The 24930-nt window shown below is 43.9% G+C and overlaps 1 protein-coding gene across 8 annotated transcripts; it reads right to left on the bottom strand.

Annotated features, from left to right (window-relative positions):
* Positions 1–475: 475 nt before the first annotated feature.
* Positions 476–24866, bottom strand: dtnbb (dystrobrevin, beta b). Of its 8 annotated transcripts, none has more exons than XM_068580965.1 (20): positions 24580–24866; positions 22090–22136; positions 20410–20478; positions 20110–20190; positions 19762–19975; positions 18743–18828; positions 18343–18497; positions 18125–18230; positions 17025–17191; positions 16494–16618; positions 11103–11177; positions 6783–6873; positions 5894–5982; positions 5550–5663; positions 3951–4047; positions 3623–3643; positions 2208–2367; positions 1999–2088; positions 1457–1510; positions 476–710 (listed from the first exon to the last, which is right to left on the bottom strand). In XM_068580965.1, exons 3-20 carry the CDS (start codon positions 20474–20476, stop codon positions 685–687), a joined length of 1818 nt encoding a protein of 605 aa, XP_068437066.1. In that variant the 5' UTR covers positions 20477–20478; positions 22090–22136; positions 24580–24866; the 3' UTR covers positions 476–684. The 8 variants fall into 8 exon arrangements, with proteins under 8 accessions (XP_068437066.1, XP_068437067.1, XP_068437063.1 ...); XM_068580966.1 differs by having other exon boundaries at positions 20410–20541; XM_068580962.1 differs by lacking the exon at positions 24580–24866 and having other exon boundaries at positions 18125–18227.
* Between the last annotated feature and the right edge of the window lie 64 nt (positions 24867–24930).

Below are 24930 nucleotides of genomic sequence, written 5' to 3' on the forward strand. Positions count from 1 at the left end.
CCACTGAAACTGGAGCATATCCAGAATTCTGCTTTGACGAACTTCAAAGACTTTTTTTTTTTGAACAAACTTCAGAACATGAATGTGACAGTAAACACACGTTCTGACTCGCCGGCTGTCGTCGTGAACCCACAAGAGAGAGCTGGCGTTGCATGGGTACAGTACCAAAACCCAAAATCCATGAGTGCAACTTCATGCAAAAATGATTAAAAATAAATAAATACATTAAAAAAAAATTTAAAAAAAAGGAAAAACACTAGTGCCAGTCATACCCAAGTCACGAACAGGGAACATGTTGTTCACCTCGGGCGGTCATGTGTTTACAGTATCTTATATACACACACAATGATCTGCTGCAGTGGAACAGTTGGGGCGAGAAAGCACAGCGAGCCATTCCTTAGCAGTCATGAGGGAAATCATTAATTAATTAATTAATTACAGCAGTTTTTGTTTACAGGACAACACACACACTCGCTAATTAGACACATCTTGCTACCTGCAAGGTGTGAAGAGAGTTTCTTTTTCTTTTTTTTATTTCACATAGTGAAATCCTTTTAGATTACAGCATGCATTACTCTACGTGCTAATGCCAGGGGTTGTTGTTGTTGTTGTTGTTGTTACTGATTCTTTCCAGTTGACGACTCGATGTCCTTGCAGGGTGGAATGGTGTTAGCTCGTCCGTCCTCAGTGCTTTTGTACTCTCAATGTGCCTGAATACACACAAAGAAGAGCATATTTAGAGCTGCTGACGCATGCAAATTTGAATTAATTTGTTAAAAAAACACACAAAACAACAATAAATGGTGCTGCGCTGCTTTGGATGGAGGGTGATGAATGTGAGTGCTGTCATTATTAGCGCTACTACTTTTTGTTCAGTTTCAGAAGATGAACAGGTAACTTGTTTCTATATAATCATCACCTTATCTCAGAATGTCAGAACGAGGGGTTAATTACCTCGAGAAAACAAGCTGTTTGTTTCCCAAGATACATTAAAAACGGGTTGTTTTCTCGTGATGGCGGGTTAATTATCTTGTTATCTCGACAAAACTATGTTTTTTTAAAATAGATAATTGGATAATTAACACTTTAAAATGTTTGTTAATTTAATTTTTTAATCAACTGTTGTTGTATCTTTGACAACAACAAGATATTCTAACCCATCGTCAGTAAAAAGCTGATTTCATATCTGGAAATAACAGGAGAAGTAACTTCTAATCTCAATAAAATGATTACTACCACAGTGATTCTCAGCTTCTAAACTACGTTATCTATGAATGATTTATTATTCATTTATTTTAAGCTGAAAAAAGCTGTTTTGGTTTGTCTTTATGATGAACAGAAATAATTCTGCATTCTGTTGTGGCATACTGGAGATAGTGTGAGTATATAATAAAAGTTATAGTTATAAAAGTGTCTCTGAGCGATTAAAGTAGGAAACTATTAGCATCGGCCTCACCTCTGTCCCCTCCGTTCCTCATGTTGGTCTCCTCTTCCACGCCCACGTCGTCAACTTTAAAAACAAAACCCCACATTTCAGTGATTTCAAATGTGTGTGTGTGTATATATATATATATATATATATATATATATATATATATATATATATATCATCTGATGAAAAAATAAAACAGTCCAAGGCGGATGAAAGAGACTCAAAACATGAAACTGAAACCTACTTCTGATCGTTAAAAGATTTCTAAAGGATCACCTTTTCCAAATAAATGAGAAAAAAAAACAACATTAATGATCAAAATAATTATACTGTTTATTCTCAGGCATCACTGTCTGCATCATGAGTATAAATGTAATGTATTGTCTCTACTCGATGCCGTGATATTCAAACGTAACTGGACATTGAAGGGATGCTCTGTAAGCACATTGGGACATAACACTAAATAGCTTTGGTAAAGTACCAGAGGAATATTATTTTTCATTTAAACTAATCAATTGACAGTAAAACGAGGGTCAAGTGGTCGAGAGTAGCTGGTGGAGACGAACCTGAGTGCAGCTCTTTCACCAGCGATGACATGGTGTTTGTGATCGAGTCAGCAGCAACTAGTAGATCGTTCCGAAGATTTCTAGGTACACCTAGAAAAAAATAAACAGTTTCTAGTCTCTGCAGAATATATTTTTTCCTGCATATCATATTATATATTTCATAGATTGGGCTTTTTAATAAACACTTTTTGCATTGGGTGCACGCTCACCGTGAGCGAAGGCCTCCAGCACGTCCCCGCCCACCCCCGCCAGGCAGTCCTGCGGCGTGTGAGTCGGGGTGGAGCCGGCCGAGGTGGAGCGGATGGGCATGGGCATGGAGCAGCCCGCCCCGTGACTGGGGGAAGAATGAGGGGAGCCTCCGGACTGGGACTGCAACATAAAAACATCCAGCAGAGTTACAGCATCGGCAGCTGAAGATGTAACTCTGAGAATGATGCATTTGCTGACATTATTGGGGGGAAAATGCTTATTTACGTTCCTGTCGAACGATTAATACTGTTGAACATACGGAAGCACAGTTTTAATTTTTTACAGATTTAAGAAAGAGACATAACATGAAAACTGATGAGCTTTAGAGGGCAGATTTTGTTACCGTTGCACAGAGCCATGCTAGCTGTTTCCCCCCCGTTTCCAGTCTTTATGCTAAGCTATGCTAACCGACATAGCGTCATAATATATTGAGAGTATAGTCGGGTCTCTCTCTGCAAGAAATCCTTGTGCAGGTGCAGGTGCAAAAAGACGAGCTAACTAATGTTAATCTCCATCTTTTTGCCGGCCAATAACCTGACATATTTGGTTATTTTCATGACCGACTGGATAGTCAAGCTTTTAGTGAATCTGGGCTTCTGATGAACACGGAAGACAATCAGATTTATTTCAAAATCAACAAAGCCAATTCTGGAACAACCGCATTTCTATAGAAGACGCCGTATTGCCGTCGCAGATTGCAGCTTTTTGGGGACGAGATGACCTTTTTTCGCTTCTAAAACTTTGCTTCTTTAATTAAAAACACACGCAGACACAGATGTGACCCAAAGACCATAATCCTTTCAGGGAGAACAAACAAAAACAGAGGATTGACTGCAAGAAACCCTTCTGGATGTCCCTGTACTGGCTGGCTAGGCACCCTGTTTCTCTGTAGTGCACCTTTACTGCATCGAGGGGGGTAATGAGAACCATGTGTGGGCGAGATGAGAGATATATCTCCCAGAGAAAAAGGATCACTGTGCGGTTCTGGGACTGGTGCAGCCTCCAGGTCGATGGCTCGGAGCCAGGCGGCAGATGGCCGGCCAGACTGCAGTCACTTTAGACGGGAGGTTGTTAGTGCAGATGAAAGGAACAGGTCCCTGATATTTTGGCGTTAATAAAAAAAAAACACAGTTCTCTCAACTTGTTTGAACTAAGGACCTGAGAAAACAGATTTTAAACCACAACGGTGCCAGCGAGGACGAGGTCGAGATCGTCGTAACACAGTTAGATGATGATGAATCCTATTATCCTCCTTCTTAAAACCTATTACAGAAACTTCCTTCAGTCACATCCGTGTGATGGAGGAGTTTAGCGCTAAGTGCTGAGACTAGAGCCAGGTGTTGTAGCCTTGCAAACTGAATTAAAGGCAACTTACAGCCTGCTTCTGCTCCTCATCCTATCAGCCAGCAAAGGTAAGCAGTGAGAGAGAGCAAGGAGAGTGAGAGCGACATAATTAAAGCAGCGGAAGAAGAAGGAGGAGAAGAAGGAGAAAGGGGTTTCTGTCTTGATTTTAAAGAATCAAACATGTCAACATCTCATTCCATTCAAACACGCCAGCACAGCTTTCAAACCCAATCATGTCAACTTGATTAGCGTAGACAAAACCTTTAAAATGCCATTTTTTAAATCAGGGACAGTGGGTCTGTGTTTATGCACCATCCGAGGATATTGATAGTGATTGTGGAGACAGGTGATGGTCTTACCTTCAGCAGCCTCATGAGTCCCTCCAGCTGCACCATCAGCTCCCGTCTGCTCTCCTGCAGGGCCGACATGCGCCGCTCCAGCTCGTCCTTCCTGTGTCTGCAGCAGCGGGGCAGAGTGACATTGAAACACAGGCGAGGACGTCCGACTTGGACCTCATCTCTCTCTTATCTCCTCAACAAAACATTGCAGCCTAATTGTCATGGGAAACCCCTTTCTTCTTTTGGGAACAGTGTCTTTAAAGTGTTTTACAAAAGTCATATATTTACTGTAGTATTCCCTCAGGTACCTGTACAGATTCAGATTGACTTCAGGGTTCAATAAGTCGAGGATCAGACACAGACGCTGCACTATATTTCCCAATTTTTCACTATGCCACACTTATTTGTTAAGTGGACATTTTTAAAAAGGCCTCAATGTGTTTAATTTACTCATAAATCTGGCCCACACAATTTTTTCCGCCACTTTTTCCAGTTTTCGCATACTTTTATTTAAAAAAAGCTACGCTATAGGAGCGTATAAAAGAGCTTTCCGCCCAATAACACACATTTAACTAGCAAGCTGCTTCGACTGTAGTGTTGTAGTGTACTGTATGTTTTTTTTGTAACTGCACTACTGGTCAACATCAATGTTTGTGACCAACGAAAGGTCTTATTTCCTGTGGTGCACCTGACCGCTCCAAGGTAACTTAAGGTTGACACATCTGTAAATATCGCCCTCTGGTGTTCACGATGAGAACTGCATTTTGAAAAGCTGTGTTTTGTTTTGTCAAGCTTCTAAAACAAACATCTGCAGACTGTGAACACCTATGCTCTGTTTTCTGCGCTGACTGGATGAAGGCGACATCACAGCACAGCATAATAAACCGGAGTCCCATTGAGCTGGACAATGTTTTTAGACATGTTTAAGTCGAACTGTGAGAACAAAAAGAGTGGAATAAATGTATCCCCAAGTGTTATAAACAAATAGTTGCATAACTATGTTTTAAGACAACGTACAATTAGATTTCCGTGCGTCTAACACCCTTTAACGTGCCAAAAAGTAAGAAAGTATAGTTCAAACTCATCTGTAGTTCTGCTAAATAAATGCAAATATGCAGCATTGAAGTATGAAACATTACATCAATGTTGCCATCCGGCTGCTGATTCAGCGCAACAAGTGCTGCTATCGCGTCCTCTAGATTTGTGTCTTTTTTACCCGAGCAAATTTCTAGTTTATAAGTAAATTATCTCCAAATCTTTGCTCTCAAATAAAAAAATTGCTCTCCAAAAAAAAAACGCTAAAAAAAAAAAAAAACGCTAAAAAAAAAGCTCTCAAAAAAGAGAGCAAATATTCATTTTGAGAGCGTTTTTTTTTTTTTTGGACAGCAATTTCTTAATTGAGAGCAAAGATTTGGAGATAATTTACTTACAAACTAGAAAGTTGCTCTCAGGTTGAGTCTCTTCCAAAAACTGAACCCGAGGGTCTCGGCGTCGTGACAAACGCACACGTTGAGGCCGGTGAAGCCGATTCAAAAGTCCGGCCCGCATTGATGCAACAGCCCTGCAGTGGTTTGACTTCCTGGTTCGCTCAGCACACGTCTATGGGTGGAGGAACAATACCTGAGGAGCCGCAGCTCAGTGAGCAGCGTGGGGTTCTGCTGAGCTTTTTCCGGCGTCGGCTGGGAGGCCTGCTCGTGCTCCAAACGCAGCCGCTGGATCTCCTGGAGGATCTCCCTGAGTGAGGTAATCAAGTCGTTCAGTGAACAGACAAAGATGCTTTATGTTTTAGGACCAGTGTTTGTTTCTAAGAATATAATAAAAGAATAAAGTGTCATACTAATACTTAAGTAAAGCACAGATACCAAGAAACTCTATTTGAGTACAACTCAGACTAACAAATAATACTTAGTTACTTTACACCTCTCATCAGTAAAATAGCACTGCATTGTGAGAAAACATGTTACCTGTTTTTGTTCTCCAGCTCGGCAATCAGTTGCCTCTGTTGCTTATTGGCATCTAAGTTGAAACCCAGATCTGTTGGAGGACATTGTTGCTGAAACACAAAATCAGAATGTCATTAATAAAAACAACCAAACGCTTCCTTCTGACAACGATGAGCAGTAATGCCTCTCTGGAGACGTAATATAACTTATGCTTTAACAGCAAGATTTCCTCCATCCCAACATATAAAAGAATGTAAAATACAAATAGAAATGAACCCAAAGAAACGCTACGGGAACATAAAACTGTTCCTTGGGAGTCGTAACTTCTCTCCTGAACTTTTAAAGCATCTGCTTTTTTAATCAAAGATTCCTTTATGGTGCTTATTTAATCATGAATATTTATTGCTTCCAAGTCTTTAAAGTTCTCATCCATAAATTCTGAGTCTTTAACGACGATCAATGTAATTGATTATCTCTTTATTAAGTAGTTTCTATGAGTAGTGGCAGAGTCCATCATTCTCATACTGGATTACAGCAGTGTCGTCCAGCTCAATGTTATCTAATTGACCTCACTGTTTAATGTCTACTCACTTTAACCCACATTCCCAGTTATCCTTTTTATTCACAGGGAACACACTGCTTCTGTGTTGGTTATCCATCACCATAATACAAAAAATGAGTCTACAAGATTGTCCACAGGGGATGACTTTTAAGCAATCAGCTCAAGTAAAACTGCAGCGACACATGTGACGCATGGTCTAACTCGACGGCGTGAGTAGCCTTCACGCCGCAGCCCCAGCATTAAAAAGCTCTCTTGCGCCTCAATGAAGCGCCTGGAGTACAACTTGTCAAACGAAACACGAGATGTGCGACTGAAGCCCACCGCGGGGCCGCGCCGCGAGACACTCACTGTGGAGTTGCCCGCCTCGGCTGCCAGGCGGGCGGCGTAGCGAGCGATGAGGCGGTGCTCTTCATCTAGCCGACTGGGACTCTCCAAGACACTGCCCAAAGTCACAGAGGGAGAAATACATCACACACACACACACAGTGACACTCACTCTAATATGAAACATCTTACATAAGGAGGGAAAAGTTTGCCGAGTCAAAGTGATTATGTCAAACTTTATAATTGAGGTGACCTTAATTATTTGACACCGAGTGTTGATGGGCACATAATTGGTCGTAACAGTGAGCCGAGACGGATAAAGAGCATTTGTGACTGTGCCAAAACGCTCGTTCATCGCCGACTGGAAATGTCAATGCGTTTAAATGGGCGTGGCGTATGACGGGGACATATGCCGTCCCCTTTTTTCGGCTGGCGGGTCTGCAAATGAAGAGTGAAAGAAAAGATGATGTGGAGCCGGAGCGACGATGCACCCGTTGAAAACTGTGGAACCAATTTTGTCTCTGGACCTCTTTTCCCCTGTGTTTGAGTCGTCGTAGGAACCCCAAATTAATTCCAATACTTGTATTTATTGTGTATTCGTTTAGCAAAGTCTTGGGAAACAAATGTATGTCTGCAAAACGATCACTTTTAAAAGATATTTTGATCATAACTATGAACATCCAGCATGATATGAGCTAGATGTCCCAAAAAATGCCACCTATAGTGGTCAATAAGACACCTTTTTGGAAAGATTAGGACTTAAAGAATCTGAATCTGCAACAAAAACCACAATAAAACAAAGTCTTGGAATGTTAGGACGGAGTTTTAGTCAAAAAAAACTGTCGTTCAGTTTGAAAATGGAAAAAATTACATATTTTATGTCAATAGATTGTCTGAATGGGGCATGCTGGGACTTAAAATGGGAGCGGGAGGATTCTCGTGCACGGTTTCCAAAAGGTTAAGACCATTAAACCCGATCTGGCTCCAAAACCCGGCGCTGCATCAACAAGCACAGAGAGCCGAGCCCTTAAACACACTGCAAACCGGCCTTTTTTGAACCACTTTTGCATTTAAATCTTATCTTTCTCAAAGCAGATGAAATTCTTTTTTTAAAAAGCTGCCTGTGTGATGAGATAATTTTAGCTGCTTCAGCTCCTCGCGCGCTTGTTTCAAAGCCCAGTGATGATATCTAAAAAAAAAAACTCTTTGGATCATTCGACTTATTTTATGACATAGTTCCACCTGATTTTTAAAAAAAGAAAAGAAAGAAAAATCAGTTGTTCTGCACTAGGCTGTCAGGAAACGTCTTGCAAAACGGGACGCGAGCTCAATAATTTACACGCATCCTCGGGCCAAAGCCTCGACAGAGCCTGAGGGTTATTTTGTGTAAACTTAAAGTTATACATTAGCGCATAGGAGGCGGGCTGCTGTGACCCAGCGAGGTCTGTGTGTCTGGATGTTTGGGCAGCATCGGGATAAAAGCTGCTCCATCGAGGGGAGTTTTTTTTTTCCTGGCACCACTTGACGGTCTGTTCCGGGTTTTGGACAAAGATGCATTAACCGCCTTCGAGCCGTCCTGAACTGGCATCTTTCCTAGACACTTTTATTTTTGTCTCACAGTGGAAAATACCAGCATTTATTTATTTTTTAACCATGCACACAAAACAAAATCACGGACACGCGGTGGTAAACGTGACACATTATGCTTCTCAAACACTCGTGTTCTGCTCGGCCTGATGGCGAAGGAACTGAAGGTCAAAACGTTTAGAGGCCAGAGGTCAAAATCTGTGTAACATCTGGAGGGACGATGCATCTTGTTGCTGACTTTCCCTGCAGATGTCATGATGGAGGGCATGCTGTTTGCTGAATTTTAATGCCAATCTAAAGACAGATGACATACTTGAGTATATAATTACAACCATATCGTTGGATGGACTGTCTTATGGACAATAAGGGATAATCGAAGCTTGACAGTTTAAGTTTTCAAACTATCTGACATTTCTTGTCTCTTTTAAATCTTTAGATATTTAATTTGTTAACTGATTTGCCTTAAAAGATGCTTTGGATATCGTCTCTGATGGGACTGATACACATCTTGTGTACACTTTGTGTATTTAGTCATGTTACATTACATGTAAATGAGTCCAATGAGCTCAACGCATTAAGTTGATTAAACTGACTCAACATTTCTCCAACTCTCAGTTTAACTCTGAATTAAAACTCACCGAGCTCAAGCACAGCAAATTCCTTTTTTTTTTTTTTATCTTCCGCCGCCGTGGTTCTGCATGACTAACAGGTAATAAATTGCGGTTCGCCCTTGGAGGATGAGCTTGTGGTGAGCGATTGTCTCAGAGAGAGAGAAAGAAAGAGAAAGAGAAAGAGAAACAGAGAGGTGGGAGGGAGCGAGCAGATGCCATGTCAGCAGAGCCGACCGTATCGGAGAGCAGACGGTGATGGAGACTGGAAGCACGACGCCCACCTCTTCTCCAACAGAGTTCACTCAGTTTCAACTATGACAACACACCGACACGAAGGTGTTCTGTACTTTATATTTTCCTCTGCATCTGAAAGGGTCAACGAACAAGGACGGCAGCTTTCTCAAGTTGAACCTCTTGAACCGAGAGGCAGAGCCCCAACAAGGAGCTTTGCATTATTCAGCAGCAGGCTGAGCTTAAAGCTTGAGGTCATTATAATAATAGATTCATATTTACAAACCGGATATGGCACAGTGAGAGGAGGCATGGTATCGAACCGGCCCTTCTGTTCCAAACCAAAACCGAAGTGAAGCCTTTTTTTTCCTCCTTCCCTCCTCCTCCTCCAGCATCCTACCTACTCACTCTCAACACAACTTATTTTGGAAAGCGTCACGGTAGCTTAATGCGCAATTTCTGCCCTAAATATGGCAGCTTTGTAGTTGTTATACCCCCTACTCCCTCCTCCCTTCCGCCTCTCCTCCTCCCTCCCCTCAGGCAGCAGCATCCTCGGTGCATGACATCTTCCCAAAGCAGCACTGACTCACAGAGCAAAATGTCAAGACAAAGGTTATCAGGCTCCTTCATTACCGCCACGGTGAAAACAAAACCTCTGGAGAGACGCGCGCTCGCCCTCCACTCTCTCTCGCGCGAGCTTTAGCGACACGTGACGACTTCCGCTGACCTCCAACGGAGGCATCGTTTACCGCCTCGGGTGTCCCCCTTGTCTCGTCAGCTTCCTTCCAAAACCCGACCCTCTATAATCTTGATAGCGTCGGCCCTCTTTTAGACGAGGCTGGTTCACCCCCCCTGCAGGAAACTTAATCTGCTATCGATTGTTAGCGTTGCTAACAGATTGGGGGGGAATATGACAGCAAGGTCAGATAATCACACTTTTGAATGTAACAGAGGAAACTGTCGGCGTGACCTCAACAGATTCACATTTTTAAGGTTCAGTGTTGCAGTGATGATGTTTTCTTTGCAGTGTGCGTCACTGCCCTTCAGTATCGTTTGATATCCCGGCCCATAAGGAGCGCAAGTGGAGGAAGAAAACGCCACAGACTTCATTTACTTTCTGAATTCTCTCCCAAAGTCTTTTTGTCTGGATTTCAATCAAAACAACCAGATCTAAAAACACGGTTGGTGTGCCAACGTCTATTCTCTCTTTTACCGCCTCGTCCCCTTCTAACACTGCCGTGGGAAGTCCCGAGTTGCAAACATAAATTGCCGGAAAGATGCGAAGCGAGAGATACCGTACACAAAGGAGGATGGGGGGGAAATGTACCCGGCGCAGCCTTGCAGGGCCGAGTGCAGATCCATTAAAGCCGCCCTCAAAGTGCTCTCCATTATCATTCATAACCACAATAATTCATAACCAACGGGGAGCAAATAATAATAGAGGCGACCTTTTTAACTGAGCGGGGCTGGAACGAGAGGACAATGAAAGCCGCTCTCGCCCAGCTATCCGATTACAAGACCAGACTCCAATTCTATCATAATCTATTTGTCAAATCAACCCTTTTTTTTTTTTTTTTAAAGCAGGAGGGCTTGTTGGCTTCATGACAGCGTAACACATTTCTCTAAAAATACACTCACAAGGGCGCACGCCGCTGCTGCTGCTCGGATGCAAAAGATGCGTGTCGAGTGCGAGGGAACAAATAACTGTAACGTCTGATTTTCTCATTATTTCCACTGATCTGTCACCTTTTCTGAGCGAGCTACGTGGGATTAAAAGAGTGTATTTTTGCATGTGTGCATGCATGTGTGTGTGTGTGTGTGTGTAACATTGTGTCATCTTTCAAGGAAACTAATGATGTGGATTAATCAGAAATCTTTCAGAAGACATATTGCCTGAGGGGTGGGGGGTGCTTACCTTTTGGTAGGAGTAGGTGTCCCAGAGGACATGAGCATTGTGTCGTTCATGTTGTCGGCCGCTGGTTTCGGCTGACTAAAAGACAAGATTAGAGGTCTTTAATGCTGCGCTGCAGAGGCCCGCGGGCGCTCGGCACCGGGGGGGAACGGGGTAGAGGGCATTTGCATTTTATTAGTACTCATGAATCAGCGATCCTGACTTCAATCTAACGCAACCGTACAAAAAAGAGAGGAAGAGGAGGAGGCGGGAGGGAGAGGAGGTCTTTGAGTTAACGCAATAATTGACTTCTTTTTTTTTCCCGGGAATTTAAATGTTTTTAGGGGCTATTAGCTTCAACCTAATTAACATGAGCAACAACAACAACAACAAGCAGACTGAGGAAACTAATTAAACTGGAAGTCTGTGTGAGGAACTTGGGAAAGGTGACATTGTGGGGGAGCTAATTTGTGAGAATAAACAAAGTGATGGGGTCCATCTGGCCCCCGAAAAACCTCCCGCACCCAGATATATATCGCTCAGGCGCTCTCTCCGCTTCGCAGAGCATCTCCCTTTTTGATTTCCACATCTCCAGTAGTAGCGTCTCCTCAATCTGCACAACTCTGTATAGTTTTATTTACTCATTATCACATAAACAAAGCAAAAGCACTGAACAGCTCGGCGTGCGCGATACGCTTATTTGTCCAATCAGCATTTTTTTGGGGGCACAAAATCAAACTATTTATATCCACGTTGCGCGGAATAACTGTTATCAGCACAAGACACAGAGTGTTTGTCTGCCAACAGCAGACAAACACACACACACACACACACACACACACACACACACACACACACACACGCTCGCTCTTCTGTATGTTATTGCGCTTCTAAAAATAAGTGCATGAGAAGCTGCATCGTTTCTGGATCATTAATTAAACTCAAATCATTTGTTTAGCTGTTCATAAACTAAAGCACATATTCCCCTGCATGCATTTGGAGGCTCGCGGGGGTTAAAAGCGGCTTCTTTTTCAAGACGCGTTGCAATTATTTACTGGTTTAAATTCCCCTCTGGACGCTCCTGCATAACTCATTCATGAATCACAACGCAGTCCTGCTAAATAATCTGACGTTTTCAGATAAATACAAACACAGTCAACCGCTCACACCTGCACATGCTGCTTTCTACACTCCTGCACAGAAACCCCAAGTTCAATGTTTCCTTTTTTCTTTTAATACAATAATCTCCCCTGAGGGTGCAGACAGAAGAGGAGACACCCGGGGCATCGCACACTTACCTCTGTGAGGAGAGGACCACCTGACCGGCTGGCAAAATACATCCAACTGCTGCTGTTTCCAGATGCCTAATCTGCCCTCAACTGAGCAGGCGAGCATTTCAATGTACTACACCGCTGCTGTCTCCAAGGAAACTCGGCGGGTCACATGACTCCATGACGAGTGGATCTCTCTCTCTTTCTCTCTCTCTCTCTCTCTCTCTCTCTCTAACTCTGAAGCTCACTGCTCTGACTCTTTCTTTTCGCCGCTCTCTGACACCTGAATACACACTGGAAATTAGGGAAATGCCACTTAAAATACATCCATTGCAACTTCTGAAAAAGAAAAAAGCCATATTCTTCCTTCATCCCTGACAGAGATGCAGTCCATGCTATAATTGCATTTGAATCCACCTTGACTCTTCCTCTTACCTTCAGCGAGTTACATAAGTCAAAGCTCTTCACAGCAAAATCCTTCTATAAATAATCATCATCCCTTTTTCAAGCAACGTCGATGTAACTCCTGTGGATCTGACGGGCTTCTTCTTCTTACGTAAAAGTACTTTACTTTCCCTCCAAGATTTGGATTCATTCTAACAGACGTCCTGACTCGATCACGTCAGCATCCACAGCCCTGGACTGTTCACACACACGCACACACACACACACAGAGTCCGGTAATTCAGCCGGTGGCTCAGAGGTCAAACCGGAGTGACTTGACACAACATTTAGGCACTAAAAAAGATCAAAGCCTGCAATGCGCTAAGCCTCGTGCTACCTGCGTGCGGCGCATGACAATGTGCCACCCTTTTCCTTGCACCTGTCACTTGGCAGGAGTACGTGGGGAGAGGGGGAGTCTGTCGGGGGGCTTCATACACTCATATCCACTGTATGTCGGACAAACATCGAATGAATGGACGCCTTCAGCCGCTCTCAGCCGGCTAACAATTAGATGCTAACGTGAAGCATCCTCTCCCACCGGTGAAGCTGCTCGTGTTTCCCCCGATGGCTTCGACCATAAAAACACAATCACGCTCACAGGGAAGTGAACAACATGTCTATTCTCTCCATTTTATTGGTATTTGATCAGGAGAATATAGAAAGATGGACAGGCATTTAAAACAAAAAAATTGATTTCTGGGGATTTCTTCGTGGAAATTTGCACTTTTGACAGTAAAGTGTGTGCTCCACATTAATGCAAAGTATGTTAAGATGCCTATTTCTAACTATTCCACGGTCTCGGTGTTTAAAGTCTCTGGCAGAAGCGGCACTAAGTCTGATGCTAAGAAGCTGTGCGATAGATTTAAAGTTCCTGAGACATCCCAAACCTGCAACTCCTCTCCAAAAACACAAATCCACAAGACAGCTTTGAGTGGAGGAAGAGAAAAAAAACCACAGCTCAGCTTGCTGTTAGTCTTTGCTTTTCAGATGTCGGTAAATATTTAAATAAAAAACAGATTCAGGAGAGATTCTTTTTGTCTGTGGAGGATGTGAGCGGTTTGGACAACTAGGTGACGCGTGTCCGCTCGGTTTGGGAGTTTTGATCCAACCTGACTCTCTACCCTGATTCTGCCATCATTACTCACTCACTGTGGCTTCGTCAGCCTCACACACACACAAACACACACACATAGACACACGCACACACACACCTGGGAGACCGCGCTCACAGATGTCACACACAACATTCCTCAGGATGGGCAAGAAGCTGCACTAGTTTTTAAAAATAAAGAGCACACATCTCTCTCTCTCTCTCTCCGTTTATGAATCACCAATAAAATGATGTCAATGCAGAACAGAATATTGGGCTCTGTAGTTTCCTGTGACTAATCATCTGCGGGATCCAGTTTTAGAGAAGATTTCTGTCGCCAGCAGGGGGGAAATTATCACGGGAATGGGAGGCGTAGACAATGACCGTATTCACCCGTAATATTTCTGAAATGGACCGTTAACGAGTGAGAAGTGTTGCATTAGTGCCGGCTCCTCCTCTCGGCTCGTGGCTTCAGAGAGAGAGCAGCAGTGAGATGCACACTCAGTACGCTGTTAAAGGAATAGTTCAACTTTAATTCTACGGCTTCACCACGTAGATATGAAGGTACAGCCGGCGTCAGTTAGCTTAGTTTAGCATAAAGCCTGGAGACAACTGAGATGTTCAGTCTGGAGTTGACAAAATCTTCGCAGAAAAACACAATTTGTGCACCGACTTCCTGGAGTCTGAACATTTCTTTTCTTGGATCGAACACACAAAATGTAACATGTGTATTAGTGAGCTTTCAAGGTGCCGATAGGTGGATTTTGTTGCTCTCCAAGAGAGCCAGGCTCAGTGTTTCTTCATGCTCGATCTTAAAAGGATGTGCTGTATTCCAAACTACCAATGACGTGGATGTTTTCACCAACGTGTACACAAAATAAGACTCCGAATAAAGACTCTCCAATCAAATCTGTGCTGCAGTTTGAAGACGTGAGCAGTTAAATACGGAGGCGTTAAATCGGAGCCCAAAAATGAGAGCGGCTGTCACCGATGAATACACTTTTTTTGAACGGCTGTCAGGTTTAGGAAACATCCTCTTCACGGCGCGGGTTGATGAAAGGCGCTATATAACTTTGTCGCCACACACAAATAAAAACATATGGAAGCAAAAATAGAGTTTTTTTGTTATTAAAGACAGAGACACTGACAATTAACAATGGAGACAAAGGGACATTCAAACGTGTCAGGGTCAACACGCACATCCATTAGCCTAAAAGTCAGTGAACAAACACACGCGCACAATGCCAGCATCCTTGAAAATGCCATCTGCGAGAGCATGAGAATGCACTTTGTCCATTAAAGTCTGAAAAGGAACACACAACAACAAGTCCCTTGAATTCTACCAAGTTTGCGCCACAAAATGTTATTTCAAATCACGATTAATCTACTTGTGGGATGCGGCGCCGCGCGGGTAAATCCAAGCGAGGTCGACAGTTGATCCTCCGCGTTGTGATGAATTGTAACGTTATGCAAATGTTGACTTCATCTTGAATGCATAAGTTTGGCGGCATAATGCAGATAAATCCTCCATCCTCCCCGCCGGCAGGGCAGAGCCTGGATGTGACGACTGATTCAAAGATGACGGCGTCTTTCACGCTCGTAAAAAAACAGGAAATCACGAGCATGTTTTTTTCTTTCTATTTTTCTCAGCGTTCACTGAGGTGGTCTCTCTCTCTCTCTCTCTCTCTCTCTCTCTCTCTCTCTCTCTCTCTCTCTCTCTCTCTCTCTCTCTCTCTCTCTCTCTCTCTCTCTCTCTCTCTCTCTCTCTCTCTCTCTCTCATCTCTCTCTCTCTCTCTCTCTCTCTCTCTCTCTCTTCTCTCTCTCTCTCTCTCTCTCTCTCTCTCTCTCTCTCATGCAGCTCGCTATCAATTACTCACTGACACTTCGCCAGAAGCGAAACCATATGCAGACGGCTTAGATTCCAGGTCGTGACTGAAATATGAATATGAGGAGGGATTTTTGTTGTGATGGAATGTGCCACGAAGTAAGTTGAGAGATTTCCTGTGATCCTATTTAACGCCGCGAACAAGCAGAAATCACTGTTTGAACGTGGAACGTTGTTTGATTTTGGACAAAAAGCGCCAAAAAAAAAGAGGATGATGAGAAAGATATGAAGTGACCTCTTCGATGGGGACACGTGCGGATGTATGTGTCTCAATCAATGTGGAATTGATTATGGAAATCGTCCCCAAATTATTTTTTTCTTCCCCTAGCTGAAATGTAAATGAGTGTGCAGGGTTTAAGACAGCAGCAGAATATAATGCATTTCCTATAATGACTTCCAAGAGCCTCAAAGCCCGGAGTGCGAGATTTATCCGCCCCGTTTCATTGCCGACAGACTGATGGGGACGCCGGCTCTGCTCGCCGGCGGGCAAGCAGGCGGGCTCGAACCCGCGCAGTATATCACGTCAGTGAATAATCACGGCCTCGACATCTCAGCGAGATCGTCGCTCTCGACGCTCGCGGGGCGGGAAATGAAAAGATGGGAGGCGGTTACACGACGGGAGCCACCGTTGTGCAGGTTTTAATCAAGAAATCAGTTGGGTTTCCCCTCCTCATTAATGACACGAGCGGCGGTAACGGGTGCTTTTGTCGAGGGCGGCACTTACACGGTGTGGGTGAGCTCCTGCGGCCTCTCGGCCTGCTCGGGGAACACGGGGTGCGGCGGCTCTCCGATGGGGACGCAGCCCAGAGATTTGCTGATGGCGTGGCTCAGCTTTTTGGCCGGAGACTTCTGCGAGGAGGGCGGGGAACAAAACGAAAAGTGTCCGTCAGGTTATCGTCAGCCTCTGCAGGGACACCACAGTAACAGTTGCCAGGTTAAACCATTTGTTTTTAAATATTATAGACAGCGGTTTGTGTTTTATGCACACAGGCGTGTAATTCAATCCTGAGTCGTTTTCTTCTGTGCAAACATCAAGTGGGATGTGAATTGGATTTGGGATCCAGTGCTTTCCTTGTTTAGATTAGATTTATTTATAACATGATGATCAAGCTTTTTGGAGGGAGGAGGAGGAGTTCAATGCAACTTAATTTGCCAAAATGAAACCCCTCTGACGGGGAAGTCCGCCGTGTTGCACGCTCTCGCTGAGATGTTGACTCTGGGATTGATCGGCGAAGCCGAGAGAGAGCGATCTTACCCAGGAAGAGTGCTCCTTCATCTGGTGCTGGTTGCTGTGGGGCCCGTTGGCATGGCCGCGCCAGAAGCAGCTCTGGCAGAGCTGGTACCCGTGGCACTGCTGGCACCGATACCGGAAACCCATCATGCTCTCGCTCCGGCAATACGAACATTCCACCGGATGGAAGACTGGGCGGCAAAAAGAAGACAACAGAGACGACTTAGCTCACAAAGAGGGGCTCTTTTATTGCTTCTACTTTTATTTTACGCACCTTTTAATGTTTATTTGACCTTGCTTTATGCATCTTATCTTACAAACAAAAACTGTTGCATACATTCACTGTTAAGACATAAAACATACATAAAACAAGCTGAAACCAGAAGTTTCTTAGCTTTCGCTTAGCGTGTGAACTCTTGTAAAAGAAGAAATACTTATGTATTTTAATAAAGTAACTAACTGTGCAACATCATAATGTAAATATACTTATACAAGTAAAAGTCTTACGTTTAAGAATGCAGCTCAGTAAAAGTATGAACGTATTAACAGCTAGATTCAATAAAGTGTTAAAGTAAAAGTACTTAAGCGGGATTTTAATGTAACCGCTGGTGGAGATAAATAACCTTTGACGTACTTTATATATTGTTGGATAATCTACAGCACATAAATGGATCAAATGTTACTTACTCTGTTAAATCTCTAGCAAACAGAGTTAAAAAAACACATGTATTCAAGTAAAGAGTCCAATATTTTACCCTGTTTTTGTGGAATAAAAGTATAAAGTAGCATAGAATTGTACAGCAGTACAGTACTTAATTATAATACAGTATTGTAGATTTTTCTTCACTATTTTCTACCATTTATTACTTACATTACTTGTCTCTTTTGTGCACTTTGCCATGTTTGCTGCTGTAAACCTGCAAATTTCCCCACTGCGGAACTAATAAACAAATATCTAATAAAGGAATATCTAATCTACTTGAGTAAAGGCACGCAGTTCCTTTCCACCACTGAAAAACAAGATCTTGTTGGTTTCAGACGTCTACGAGTTGTTCACAGTTTTTATCAATGTTGAAGATCCATTTGGAGGTTGATTGTGACTATAAATAGAGTTCAGATCTCACCATTTTCAACATTGGCGAGTCGGTGCATGAGCGGCAGCCACACGAGGCATTGAGGGGGAGGATCTGCCATCAACACATCCAAAAACGTGTTGAGCATGATCTTCTTCTGGATGCAAACACACACAAGCAGGTAGTAAACGAGGCGTGTAAACGATTAGAGCGTTAAGAAGAGGTGGAGGAGGAAGACGGGGTCAAGAGGTCAGATATCCTCCTCGTACCTGCTGAGGGAAGCACGTCCGCACCGAGTGCTCCGTGTAGCCGAAGGAAGGGCCCTCGAACACGGCGGTGGGGAGTTTCAGCACCTCCCGGAGAAACTGGTCAAACTTTGCAAACATCATGACTCCGCTCGAGTCGGAGATCTGCGAGAAAATATCTGAGAGACGGCACATGTCAGACTATTCAGAGCGAAAATAAAAAAGTACAAAATAGGCTGCAGGCATATCTGTGAATGTGTTGATAAACACAGTCTGTGTACTCTATGTTCACAGATTAATTCTGCATACGTGTTGCAACAGCGCCCCCGTGTGCTCGATGCGAGCGACTGCACGAAGAGCCATGACATCAAGATTTCGGAAAAATCAAGCTAATTAAAATTAGCATATTTCGTAGGAGACTCACAGCGTAGTTTGTCCACAATTTTCCCTCCGCACATCGTGGACAGCATGGCTTTCATTGAGAAGACCGTCAGCTTCCCGTGGCTTTCACTGTGAAGAAGAGAGAAAAGGTGGATTCATGATATCATCCCACAGCTGTCCCATGCAGTAGACTCGCTTGAATAAAAGATAGTGTCGCGTTTGCACTTTGCACAGAAATCCTACACGTCGCGATGATCATCTGACCTGAGAATTCTGCAGAGATTTGAGATGAAAACAGACCAAAATGCCACAAAGATTAACATATTACACAACAGTGCGCATGCCAGAACACATTTGACTGCACACGTCTTGATTGCATTTTTTGGGGATGTTGTATCCAGTAGTGTGTAAAATGTCCAAAAGAATCATGAACTAAGCCTGAAATCACAGATTAACGCGGTATATTCAGGTCAGGCCGCCTCAAGACACCCCCCCCCCTCCATTTCAAATCTCTCCGACTTCCAAAGAGAGTTTAATTTGGGATTCATTTAGCTCTGTTTTTTCCGAGCAAAGGTAACGGAGGACACGAAAGACCCTTCTGCCTCATTCACTTTCCACCTCGAGGGACAGATGGCGGGAATAACCCGCTTCCCCGCGATCGCAGACGGTCACTTGCACCGAGTTTCCCAGAGATACGGCAGCAGAGACCAGAGCGGCCTTGCAGATAAAAGTGAAACCAGCTGAACGTGGGGAGGAGGAAGGGGGGGGGGGGGGTCGATGGATGGACGAGGCCGATCAATGTTAGCACGCAGAGTACAATAATGAGAGAGAGCTTCACAGTCGATAGTGAAGCGTCTGAGCTCCGGGTCGCTTTGAGCTCAGAGCCGATACGAAGAGGAGGGAGACACAGTGGAACATCAGCGGGAGGACTTCGGCTGAATGAGACACGACTCTTGTGTCTTCCTGTGTGAGGGAGGACGCAGGCAGATGTATGTTTGTTGCAACATGTGTCCGTTTTCATGGCTTCATTTCTGAGGCCCTGAAACCCGGCCCCCTCCTTACCTGTCGTAGGTGGCTACCATGAAGTTGAGCAGCAGCCCAATGGACTGCTCCACGTTGATTTGGTGCGTGGTGGGCAGCCGCTTGTTGAGCTGGTAGTAGATGGAAGACAGGATGGTCTCCAGCCGGGACACGTTGATCTCGGCGTTGTGGTCCAACGTGTTGAGCCCGTTGTCGCGAAAGGCTTCGATCATGTTCCAGACGTCCACCAGGTGAACTGAGAAGGAGGGCGACAGAGAGACGGGGGAGGGGAGGGGGAGGAGGGGAGAGATCAGACTGTTTCTATGTTGGAAACCAATGTTTGTCTCTGTGTCACGGTCGACACCAGAGAGAAATCTGTATTCCTCTTACGGTTGCATCTCTTCTGCACGAACCGGAGTTTGCAGGCGGTCCTGTACGTCGACAGCCTGATGACGTCAAAGTTTTGAGCTCCTGCGAAAAGAAAAAAAAAGCGTAATGAGAAAGAAGCAGAAAGAGAGAAGGATCTCAAATCAATGCTCGAATCGAATGGAAGACAGGAAGTGCGTTTGCGACGCCGTCGGCCGTCTTTGTGTGGGGGAAGGAGCGATGCCGTGACGTGTGAATGGACCGTGAGCCGCGGCGGACTGTGAATAGTGAAAAGAGATTTTCTCTCAGTCGACTTCCACTCACTCATTTCCATGAAGAGCTGTCTCTTCTCCACCATGGCCTTGCCCCGTTTACTGCCTTCCTCGATCATTTCTGTGGCACATCAAGCAGCAGAGCAGGTCAGACGCCTGCTTGTTAATAACACAGCTCGGGAACCTTGCAAGGGAAGATGATTAATACGCATATATATGAATATATATGTGTGTGTGTGTGTGTGTGTGTGTGTGTGTGTGTGTGTGTGTGTGTGTGTGTGTGTGTATATATATATATATATATATATATATATATATATATATATATATATATATATATATATATATATATATATATGTGTGTGTGTGTGTGTGTGTCATTAGTGGAATTGAAACATTTTCAGCCTATTTTCAACCTGTTTTCTATTTTCAACCTATTTTCAACCTTTCTGAGATACGCCTATACATAAATGATTACCTAAAGCTCATAAATGATCATCTTTTAAAAATAGTTATTGCATTAATGTTTTGTTTTCTGCTAAAATGCACACATTTTTATTTATTGTTAATTGTAATTTTGTGTTAGGACCGAGCAAAATAAGCTTTTCCTTGTATAAAATAATGTTATCTGTGCATATGACAGTAAAAACATCTTGCATCTTGAATGTGCTCCTGAACCAGAAGGAAACAGTTTGTTCCTTCATCTTTATTCTTCAGCCTGGACGTCAAGGACGGTGTTAGTCATCATCACTCCGGCTGTTCAATACATAGATTACACGGCTGTTGGTTGACTCAGATGATGGAACAAATTATAGGGGTGAAATTAACAGTTATTTGGAAGTGGTACAATAAAACCTTTGTGAATTTGACTGATCTGTCAGTTTGTTTTACTTCATTCAAATATTAGCGATGTGGGATCTAGTTAAATATATTGCAAAAATAAATGTGTTTCCTAAATTGAAATGTGCTATTCATTTAAATAAATAACATTTTGGGAGTTGATACCACTCTCATGTCCTGGATATTAAATGTAAAGCTAGAGACAATTAGCAAAATCCTCCTACCAGCACCTCTGAAGCTCCAGTAATAGCACATTATATCTAATTTGTTTAATCCTTACACTAGGTTGTGGTTTTACATCAGAGGGCTAAGCTAGAAAAAGCTTCCCAAACATGTCAAACCATTCCTTTAAAGTGTGTTGACAATCTGTATTTTACTGTAAAACCAACTGCACAAAGATTATAAAACTGATTTCATCGTTCCGCCGTCTAAAAATGAATCTTTCCATCAAAGACTTTAATCCTCCTGATGGAGGAACAAACCATCTCTGTCACGCCAAAGACTCCACTTCTATTGAGCCGTTTAAACTTTAACTTTTCTTCTGACGTCAGATTCATCTTCAGTGTTTTCAAAGACCGTTCTTTGTTTTTGTTTTAAAACCTGTGGAAGACAAATTCCCTTTGAAACAATGCAGGTTTCCTCATTTCATACACTCTTATTTTTTAAGACGTGTCATCAGGACTCTTTGATCACGTGACACAAGTCCTTTATTCAAGGGGAATGAATGCTAAATGATGAGCAGTTGTATTTGAACTGTGACTCTGTGCTCTTATGAAATAAAGACGTTTAATAATGGCATCAATACAGTCGCATAATGTTAATTGTTTTTAGACTACATATCACAGACACACATCTTTTTCCTCATGATATTACATTAGGAGGTCATATTTACCTGTCGCTGGCTGAACGTCAAACAAAGCGAAGCCCTGAACGTCGACCCTGTGAAGAGAAGAAAGATTGGAAAAGTTAGTGAAGGTGTCTTCTGACTTGACCATCACCGTGAGAGAGAGACACGCCGTTGCTCGCTGACACGAGTGGACTTTTGAATTAGTAATCAACACCTCCCGCACTCTCCCCTCCTTCAAGCACTTCATTAACTCTCAATGTGTGCCGCATCTCTCTCTCTTCCCGTGGAGACATTGCTGAGCTGGATGGGAACACTCCAGCGCCCCCGTGGTCTGTGCAAATGATAATTGTGCGTGACGTCCCGCTCGGTGGCCACTGCGTCCTGTGGGCTAGTGACACCGACAGAGAAGCCGTAAAGGAAGCGCTTAACGGTACAGCCGGCCAATGAGGGAGCGGCGCCGGGCGCCCAGGACATGTCTGCATCACACGCGTGTTCTCAGGGTGCGTTCACTGTAATGGGAGAGGGGGGGGGGGGGGGGGGGGGGAATCAGCCAAGCATCAGCAAAGGAACCAAGAATCTGCTGCCCTGAGGAACCCACACTTCTTCTTCCTCTTCTTCTTCTTCTTCTTCTTCTTCTTCTTCTTCTTCTTCTTCTTCTTCTTCTTCTTCTTCTTCTTCTTCTTCTTCTTCTTCTCCTACAGACAGGCCTGCTCCTCTTCATCCTCCTCCTATATACATTAAGTGAACCAGAGCTGCAAAGCTTAGTCAGTGAATACTATTATCCATATTATAACGATTTGGGTCATTATTTAAGCAGAAGATGCGGGTTGCAGCTTCACAAATGTGTGAAAGTTCTGCTTTCTGTCACATATTTGAATATTTCCTGGTTTCAGGGAGTTGATCGGACAAAACAAGACATTTGAAGACGTCACCTTGAGTTATAACGAGCATGTTTTACTATTTAATAGACAAATGGCATAATCTGAAGATGAATGGATGATGACAATAGCTTTTCATTGCATCCATCACCATCACCATCACCGTCCACAGAGCTCAAGGTGACATCTTTTGAGTGTCTTGTTTTTTCTCCCCGGCTGAACAATCCAAACCCCAAAAACATTGAATTGACTTTGACGTAAAGAGACAGAAGAGAAACGCCGGAACCAGAGCGTGTTTGTCATAGTTGCTTACTGAAAGAGTTGCTAATTATTGTGTTGTTGTTATAAAACCCTGTGTGCTAACATAAACGGCAATGTAACCGCTCTAATACAGATTGTCCTGCAGCTCAGTGTGCAAAAGCATCATGGCAATAACTCACTCTGGATTGATATATTCACTTGGGTCATGATGGCAAATTGAAAACACTTGGTCAGCATCATTGCATATTAAATGGAGCCCTAAATGGGCAACACCGCGCTGTATTTTCTTTTTTTTTAATATATATATATAGATAATATGTCAGAGGAGCACCGCTGCACTTGGGAGGAAAAGGGAAGAAAACGTTCTGCAGTGGGAGCGAGAGAGAGCCAACAGACACATGTCAGCAGAATAACACAATGGCTCATTGTAAATATTCAGCCTGGGAAGTAACTGCAGAAATTCATGAGTAGGCAACTCAGGCCTATTGCATTGGAAGGCAATGTGTTTGTGTGTGCGTGTGTGTGTGCGTGTGTGTGTGTGTGTGTGTGTGTGTGTGTTGGGGGGGATGAATGAGTTGAATGCAGGAGTTGATCGTTTCATGTTAGATAAGGAAACAGAAGAGAAGTTGTTAATAATTCATAAACGAAATTAATTCACACACCAGAGCACATTCAAAGGCACAGAGCAGAATCATTCATAAAGAGCTCAGCTAATGGGATTTTTTTGCATTCACTCATTTGCACATTAATACTCATAATAAACCCCTTCGTTATTTGTGCTATCAGATCTTGTTTCGCACACAAACACACTGTGTGCTAATCATCAGAGGACGCAAGGTGCATTTCACTGTAACCGCACCTTCAGCTTCGGGTAATGACAACATCCTTTTTCTTTTTTTTTGACGCGAGTCAACATTAAGGACTCCTCGCTTACCGCAGTATACCTCCCTTCCTCCCCGCTGATATCACCCACTTCTCGGTGTACACACGAACCTTTGCCGCTCATCCTGCAACACTTTAAACATGCACTTCTGACGCGACGGAGAGGCAGCGCACACGCAGCCATATTGGCTATGTAACTGCCTATTTACCTTATTTCCGCAATGGGCATGAATGATGTGTCGTGATGCCCGTATATCATTTTTTTTTTTTGATGTGGGGGGGGGGGGGTAACAAACAATGGCAACCCTGCATCTTTTCATTTCCCACTGACGTCTCGACTACAGAGAGGCAGACAGCTGGCCTTTACCGGAGGAAAATCACGCAGGTTGCGTTTAGAGCATCATCATCATCATCATCATCATCGGCAGCGGCAGCATCAGAAGCAGGAGAAGTGGTCCCGGGCTTGATGAAAAAGGGGGATATTTCCGTCCGTTAGTGGCAGTTGAACGCTCACCTTTCTGATGTAACCGCCGACGTTACAGCTGTCCGCGCGCGCAGGAACTCGGGCTCGGGCTGTCCACCTTCCTCATCTCTCGACCCCGCCGCTCCTCTCCCGTTTCATTCGCCTTCAAGTCTCGGGGAAATGCGGTTTGTTGTAACCGCACACGGGAACGCACGAGCGCCGCGCTCCGCTCGGCATCACCAGCAGCAGCAGCAGCAGCAGCAGCAGCGACCCAGCGGCAGAGGACGGCAGAGCAGCGCGCGAGCGGGCGCGAGAGCAGAGATGCCATGCGCGACCTCCTACTATACGCGTCTACGCATGTGCGCACGCACACCGCCCCGCTGCTTAAAGGCGCAGTACCGA

This window comes from Clinocottus analis, unplaced genomic scaffold (assembly GCF_023055335.1).
Source record: "Clinocottus analis isolate CAN_PGR_092001 unplaced genomic scaffold, fCliAna1.0.p SCAF_17, whole genome shotgun sequence".
In the NCBI taxonomy this organism is placed as follows: Eukaryota; Metazoa; Chordata; class Actinopteri; order Perciformes; family Cottidae; genus Clinocottus; species Clinocottus analis.

Excerpts from the sequence above, each read along its gene's own strand:
- dtnbb (XM_068580965.1), bottom strand. The coding sequence starts at position 20,476 with ATGATCGAGGAAGGCAGTAAACGGGGCAAGGCCATGGTGGAGAAGAGA. Across the intron at positions 17,192-18,124 it reads ACTCGCCAATGTTGAAAATG|TCTTCCATCCGGTGGAATGT; the intron begins GTGAGATCTGAA and ends TTTGCCGCCCAG. Across the intron at positions 5,983-6,782 it reads CCGAGGCGGGCAACTCCACA|CAACAATGTCCTCCAACAGA; the intron begins GTGAGTGTCTCG and ends TTTGTGTTTCAG.